Source organism: Neophocaena asiaeorientalis, unplaced genomic scaffold (assembly GCF_003031525.2).
Source record: "Neophocaena asiaeorientalis asiaeorientalis breed wild unplaced genomic scaffold, Neophocaena_asiaeorientalis_V1.1 scaffold171, whole genome shotgun sequence".
NCBI classification, from domain to species: domain Eukaryota; kingdom Metazoa; phylum Chordata; class Mammalia; order Artiodactyla; family Phocoenidae; genus Neophocaena; species Neophocaena asiaeorientalis.
The window spans coordinates 6,320,926-6,329,174 of record NW_020174013.1 but is presented as its reverse complement, the minus strand read 5'-3'; the positions used below and the strand labels follow the sequence as shown (position 1 = coordinate 6,329,174).

At 37.2% G+C, this 8,249-nt stretch overlaps 1 protein-coding gene across 4 annotated transcripts in view; it reads right to left on the bottom strand.

The window, feature by feature from the left end:
* MTA3 (metastasis associated 1 family member 3) overlaps positions 1-8,249 on the bottom strand; it is a 196,583-nt gene that overhangs the window by 48,584 nt on the left and 139,750 nt on the right. For all 4 annotated transcript variants that reach the window (XR_003004294.1, XM_024753600.1, XM_024753599.1 and 1 more), the window contains exon 9: positions 2,384-2,572. Coding sequence is in view for 3 of the 4 variants with exons in the window: in XM_024753600.1 (XP_024609368.1) it covers positions 2,384-2,572 (189 nt within the window). In the remaining variant the exon portion in view is untranslated. The remainder of the gene's footprint in view (positions 1-2,383; positions 2,573-8,249) is intronic.

Sequence of the window (8,249 nt, the reverse complement as noted above, 5' to 3'; positions counted from 1 at the left end):
AAAAAAAAAAAAAAAAAAAAAAAAAAAAGTATGTATATATATGTATGTATGACTGAAGCACTTTGTTGTACAGCAGAAATTAACACTGTAAATCAACTATATTTCAATAAAAATAAATAAACAAACAAACAAAACAAAGCCTAAGGATCTAAAAAAACTAACAAACACCCAAAACTACACAAAACATAAACCCTCTGAAGTGTTAGCCTCCTGATGGTCTATCTAAGCTTTTTGACACTGGCGGCCAATACCAAGCTCCAAAATACAACAAACCTAATGTGGACTGGCTCATCAACAAGCGTTCTAACCACCTTCAGAAAAACTTTATCATGCCACAAATTTACAAGAATTTTGTTAGATCATGAAGGTAACAAAATACCATTTAACAGCATTATTGCTGTTATACTCGTTTTCACACCGTTATTTTACCTTCTATGAATGCCAGCCTCTATGTCCACGTATATTGCACCAAGCTACTGTTCAGCGTTATTTCCTAGTCCTGTATTAAGTGCCCAGGAAGGCTGTCTAAAAGTTTCACAGCTCAGTGTATACCCGCCAATCTGCTGTTCTCTCCCGTTACCATCAGAGGTCCAGATGAAATGCCAGTTAACTCCGTGAAGACACTCCTGAGTTGACTGGCACAACTAATAGTTCCCTTCCCACTACTTCCATAACGCTCGTTCTTACTACTGACAGAAGTAATTACATTATATTTTATTTGAGGGCTTATCTTTCAATCTCTTGATTTTCACTATGAATCATTCCCTAAAGTAAGGACCACATCACATTTCTGATGCATGTCTAGTGCACACTTAAGGGCCTGGTATGTTGCAGGTGCTTAATAAACATTTGCTGAATTGAACTGAGTTCAGAATGATGATCAGGACATAAAATGAGCATGTCACACTCAGTGCAGGAAAAACTAGTTTCACTTTAGTATTTCTCATCTTCTACTCTTTTATCAGGCCTGCAGCCTTTGTTCTTTAGGGGGTTTTGTTTTTGCGGTTTTTATTTAGTGGTGTAGTTATATTATATTAGTAGCATTGCACTGCTGTGCTATTCTGACCACCTGAAGCTAAATGCCACCAATGCATTTTAAATTCCCAGCTGCACACCCTGTAAATTGAAACCATGACATATAACAATCTGGGTGTCAGTAAAGTTTTGCCAAAACAAATGCCAGTGACACTAACAGCTTTAATTATCGTGTTTAGGATTTAGTATATCAACTCATATAGATAAGTAAAATTTTCCTTTAGAAATAATTTTAAAAAGATGCAACAATATAAAAGGCAGGATCCTAGCTCACATCAAATACTTCATAGGCTATAATGAGTCTATTTTCATAATTTTTAAAAAAGAATGGCTGCTGGGACTTCCCTGGTGGTCCAGTGGTTAAGAATCGGCCTTGCAATGCAGGGGATGCTGGTTTGATCCCAGGTTGCAGAACTAAGATCCTGCATGCCATGGGACAACTAAGCCATGTGCTCTAGAGCCCGCGTGCCACAACTAGAGAGCCCATGTGCCAGAACCACTGAGCCCGCATGCTCTAGAGCCCATGCGCTGCAACTATTAAGCCCGTGCGCCACTAGAGAGAAGCCTGTGCACCGCAAGAGAGAGCCTGCGTGCCGCAACTAAGATCTCACACGCTGCAACTAAGATCCTATGCACCACAATTAAGACCTGAGGCAGCCAAATAAATAAATGAATAAATATTTTTGAAAAAAAAGAATGGCTGTTATAGAAAGCTATTTATGAACTTCTCAAATAGAAATCTCCCCATTTCAAAGAGACTGTAAGGTTAATTAAATACAGCAATTCCATAAAGACAAAGGAAGTACATAATAGTAGACAAGATTACCTAGTATTTAAAATGCAAGTAAGATCCTGCATATCATCAAGAAGAGTAAAGATCAAAAACCCATAAAGCAAATTCTTCTGCTCTGCTTGATACAGGTCATTTCTATAATAGAGGTCTGTATCAAATTCCAGCTCAATGATTGGTAAGATAACTAGAAAAATACCGAAGTTCTAAAAGACAGCAACAAGCTTAAAAAGCAGAGATCAGAAATATTTAGTGCAAATGGTTAGAAAAGCTGTGCATATTTTTAACTTGGAACTCAGAGAGAGGTGAAGAGGATTAATTCATATTGCCAAGGTTTATAGCAAGAACTCAGGGCTTCCTGACCCTGGGTCTTACAATTACTTCTCAAGACAAATGTCAGTTTCTCCCTCCACAACACTGGCCTGCATTCTATGTTGAGCAGATGAAAATTACTACGTCAGAGGCTTGCTAGATGAATAGTTTAAGATTTGCCAAATTTTTAAAACAGATAAAATATTCCCACCCCAACTTTTATTTAATTCACAATTTTCTACTTACAAAGTCTTGACGTATGTCGTTGAAGTCTTTGCCATATTTTTCCAGTGCCTCTTCAAATAAACTAGCTTCAGAGGCTGACCATTCTTCCATTTCATCTCTGCATAAAACAGGTCCCCCAAGTGGTACTAAGACACTAATTGCACTGCTCAAATCATAGCTGTGCCTATACAACGTATCCATAGCATGAAACTAAAAAATAAACAAAGAAAATGGAGAGAAAAGATCAGCCAGAAATGCAAACTTGCTAGATTATTTAAGAACAGAAATATTAAAATGCATGATGCACTTAATTAGCAACAATATACTTAGTATTTACTTTTTTAGTAACACAATTAAGAAAAAAATTTAAACAATGGATTTATGCAGTTATTTAAAACACCACGTATTGCTTTTAAGAACATGTTGATTTGTACCTTTTAAGGTTTTTCTTTTTTTTAGAAGATGTTGGGGGTAGGAGTTTATTAATTAATTAATTTATTTTTGCTGTGTTGGGTCTTCGTTTCTGTGTGAGGGCTTTCTCTAGTTGTGGCAAGCGGGGGCCACTCTTCATCGCGGTGAGCGAGCCTCTCACTATCACGGCCTCTCTTGTCGCGGAGCACAGGCTCCAGACGCGCAGGCTCAGTAGTTGTGGTTCACGGGCCTAGTTGCTCTGCGGCATGTGGGATCCTCCCAGACTAGGACTCGAACCCGTGTCCCCTGCATTAGCAGGCAGATTCTCAACCACTGCGCCACCAGGGAAGCCCTGTATTTTTTTTTAAATGCATTTGTTTGTTATAGCAACCTAACTATGAAGATCTAGGACCTCCAGGAATTAAAATGCGAACCCAGAAAGTTCCATCATCCTTTTGGTTAAAAGTGCCAGAGTCACTTCAGCTATTGTATAAGGTTGGCACAGCCTTCCTTGACAAGGGAAAAATATGTAGACAGAGGATGTATCAGAGTGAGAAAAAATATTCTCAGGTTGGAACAAGATATACTAAGAACAAGAGACGGAGAAAAAACAATGAAACTGAGAATGGTGAAGACAAAATTACACATCCATGTTAAACAAAACAAAACAAACAAAATTATATATCCATGTAAAAACAGTAACTTGGTTGAAACTCTGTAAGACCAAGAATAGATGACCAGGCTTGCTTGGAACAGCTACCTGGGCCAGTGTGGATTTCATATATATTTCAAGGGTGAGTGATTTGAAAGGAGGAAAGATAGATTAGAATAATATAAGTGGCTTTTTTCAGAAGTACCTTGGGTCTAGCTTATTTTAAAAAGATCTATTCAAAATATGCATGCGTATTTGTATGTGTAGCAGGAAAACTGATGAACAGGACAGTCAGTTGTGTCTGGATAAGCATATAGGTGTGGTACAGATTTGGTTGGTGATCAAATCCTTGCCAAGTGAGAACTAGTTCTGTTTAAACTTTCTAACATGTGAAAGCCAAGTTTTACACCTTTTACACAAAGTATCTTCTGATAATTATTAAAAATTTCATAAATGAGGATAGAGTCACATCTATGTTTCTTAAAAATTTAGCTTATAAGTGATCCCAAAATATCTGGTAGGGGACAGTGGACAGTTCCCCACTGGTACAAAAGCATAAGATAAGCTCCAATATCAACTAACATCTATTAGAGAGAAAAAAATTATTAGCTAAAATACACATTAGAAGTATGTATTTATACTGTGATACATAAAGATGCTGAATATGAATTTGTTGACAGAGCTAAAGGCAGAATTTAGGACATGATTAGGAAGAGTAACTAACTGCTTTAACAAGGGCTGACATCGCCCCTAAAATAAATCATTGGATTCCACAAAACAAAAGCAAGTAAGGATTTCATTATCAATTTCCTAGTTATAATCACAGCTAAGACCATACTGACCATGTGCAGTCTTTTGCTATATGTGTCACAGTCATGGAATAATAACTTCAACTTTCAAGTGAATTTCTTCTCACCCTTCTGCAGCAGGGGTTACAAAAATATTAGAATTGATCTTGATTCTTCCCTTATGCTCTGCAAACTTCAGAATCAACTAAATTCCACTTCTGTAGCTAACCTCTCACTTGACAGATTCAGCAGTTTTAACTGTATGTTACATTTATACACTCTTAACACCATCCCTGAAACTAAAAAACGATTGTTTCTAGATAACTGATCTATAAAAATGAACAGATCAACAGCATTGAGGGGTCCCTTCAAATAATAATATATTTCCATAAACAACTGTTTTTAAAACTCCTAAATTTACAGTGGATAACTAAAAAAAAAAGTATTCAAAATCAATAATTATACAAATTAACTGCTGCTGAGATTCCTCAGGAGATACAAGTAATTTTTATATTGAACAGGTGCTCTGAAACCAAAAGTCACAGAATTAAATGAGCTTTCTCAGCTGTTATTATACCAACCACTCAAAGCGTGAATGGATTTTCAGTCTTTTGTTCATGTTAGATGAATGCAAATGCCTTCCTTATAGGCACTTTTTAAAATGACGATGGGCTATTATCTAATAAGGCTTTGATACTTATTATCTAATAAGTACCAAAGTAATATCCTAGCCTCTAGGATAAGTGACTGTAACCAAAATCCCAAGTGATCAGGTTGTTTTTAAAGGTTCTGTTCTTTACAGAGTGTGTTTGTGTTACTGAACACTGAAGTAAGCATTTGCTTTTGAAAACTAGCTCCTGCTTTGTGTCACAGATCAAATGGAAAGAGTGAGTCGGACTAAGGCTGACCACAGCTATGAAACCTCCATAGCCCACACATTTTAGACCACAGCCCAAGGGAAAGTGCAGGAATGATCAGTATGTGTAGAAAATAAACATCCCATGAGACACAGGTACTGTGGAATGCCTAAGGAATAATCCTGTTAAAAATCAATGGCCAGGTTTACAAAGGAAACCAGAGGATCACGTTATTTGCTAGCAGTCCATATTAACTGTCTTTCTGACATACACAGAAGTTTCTTCTGAACGAGCTTTTGTACAGTCTAATCCAACCACAAAAAGCTAGTAAGTAAAACACAAAATATAGTTTCTAAAACAAAAGAGACAACATCCAGTGAAGACTCACAGAAATAAGCTAAGAAAAGACGTAGGAGTTTGACAATGTAACCAACAACTTACAGTTTATCAGTTAAGATAAAAACTCAAAGAGCTAGACATATAAGAGAACATATTGGCTGATTCCATTTTTATGAATTTTGAGAAAAATAACAATTCATTTATGATGAAAGAAGTCAGAACAATGATTACCTCAGAAGAGGGGATCATTGAGTGGGAAGAAGCATGAGGGAAGCCTGTTCATCATCTACATCTGGGTGGTGGTTACACGGATGGAGACATATGTAAAAACGTATAAGCTGTGCACCTAAGTGTACTTAATACATTTATTATAAATATACCTCAATTTAAAATAAGATAAAGAACTTGAAACCGAAAATCCTCCCTCCAGATAAATACTTTGCAAAGATATCATCTTTTCAATAGAGATATAGATACACATAAATCCATTCAAATCTAAATTTTGAAAATCATAAGAACTCAGCACAAGCTGTTCTCTCTGCCAAATAGTGGTGAAGGTGTTGTCACATTTCATCTCATTCAAAACAGATGGAGATGACAAACAGAAGTATTTTAGGAGAAAGAGTGACAATGAAATCTTGGCAGTGGAATTCTTATCTTTTGTTCATTAAGCAGAATCACACTTTGGTAAACTGGACTATTGTTTGGCAAAAATTCACTCCCTCTCCTGGACCTCCAAGGGAGCATATTCTTCCACTCTGCTGAGGTTGGGCCTGGCCATGTGACTTGTGTGGCCAACTGGCTCTTAAGATGTGTGACATAACAGAGCCTTGACATGAGCCTGTGCATTTGGACTTGTGCTACTGACTTTTGTCAACAGAGGATGAGAGATACATGCACCAGATGTGGACCTAACCTGCAGCTTCTCACCCGAATCAGCACAGTTCAGTTCAGCAGAATCCTAGACGATCTGTACAGGGCTGCATGAGAAATTAATGTTTGTTGTTTATAAGCCAATGAAATTCTGGGCATTGTAATAGAGACTGCATTTTCCCTTTTGAGAATTAAGAGCTTATTCACCCAATGCTTAGAAGTGCTGTGAGCAAACAGCCTACAGCGCTGCTCCTCTTTGGAATGAACGCAAATTAAGAAAGGTTCATCGCCCAAGGTCATGCCCTCTTCCTGGGGCAGCCAGCATCCAATGATGCAGGAGTGTAAAGGGTGAGGCCTTCATTCACACTGTATCAGAGCCTACCTTCTCCCTCTGTTCAATCCTGCCTCCTTCCCTTCTCTTCCACAGGTGTTGATCCCAACAGTACTCCCTAATAAACTTCCAGCATGCAAATCTCATCTCAGAATCTGTTCCCCAGGAACCCAATCTGTAACATGTGACATTATTCTGGCAATGGCTAACTGATACCCATATATATTCAATACTATTGATTTGCTCAGTTAAGAGTTTTACAAAAATTTTACATGTATAACTCCAGCACAAATTATAGCATTCAGACCATCAAATCTATTTTAAAATTAATGAGCATATGGTTTTTTCCAAGTAGAAATATAAACTCTCATGAGTAAATCTCAAACCACGATCAAGGCAAAAATTTTTATATATGAGAAGTATGCCATCCAGTCAATTTTTGCTTCAATGCACAGTACTCAAAGCAAAATCCCTCACTCATAATCAGATTTCTTAAGACTTGGTTGTCATTCACTAAAATCAATCTATAAGACACCCAAGAGCTATGTTCTTATGTGTACTCATACCTTTTGATTATTATCACGAGAAAGCTCCAGGGGCAGCAGGCCATAGTAGCCCCATGGCCCTAATGTCACTTCCAAACCTACCCTGAGCATAACTGTGGGTTCTTCCCCCCCAGCTCTGATTCCAGACACAAACCAGGCAAATATGAAATACAGCTATGTGGAGACACTGGAGAACAAGCAATGCAGGCAAGAAGGAGAGGCTAAGATAGTTCAGGAAGAGGAAGTATGAGAGATGAGCTTCCACACTGACCCAAGCTTTAACCTTGAGGTATTTTCTAAACTGCTACAAGAGAGAACAGACCAAACAGAAAGTTAGCTGTGACTAGGCTGAGGTGAAAGTGGGCAAGACCTAGGGAGCACAGTCCTCAGGAGGATTATATTCCAGGCCCTAAAGGAAATCACGATATGTTAAAATAATTGGTATCATACATGCTCTCTGATCACAACCCCCAAAGCAATTAAGATAGATTTATTTATTTAGACAGAACCACATTTCCTTGGAAATTAACTCTCAATCAAATGCAAAATTATAAAGTAAATTAGGAAATACTTAGAACCAAGTGATAAAGAAAATACTACATATAAAAATATGAGATACAGAGGGACATTTATAATCTTAATTACTAATAACAGAAAAGTAGATAAATGAAATTAATGGGCTAAAAATTGGTCTTGGAAAACTGGTATAGTTAATATCAGGGTAAAGCCAACGAAAAGTAGAAGGAAGAAAATAATAAAGAGCAAAAATAAATTAAACAGAAAACAGACATACAATAAAGAAGATCAACTAAACTAAAATTTCATTCTTTTAGACAATAAAAGAGAAATTTCTGGCAAAACTATCAAGGAAAAAAATGGGAAATGACACATAAACAGTAACAGGAATAAAAAGCTATTTATAACTACAGGCATCAAAAAATTTCCTAACTAAGAAATACTATCGGGGAATTCCCTGGTGGTCCAGTGGTCAGGACTCTGCGCTTTCACTGCTGGAGCCCAGGTTCAATCCCTGGTCAGAGAACTAAGATCCCACAAGCTGCACCATGTGGCCAAAAAAAAAAAAAAAAAAA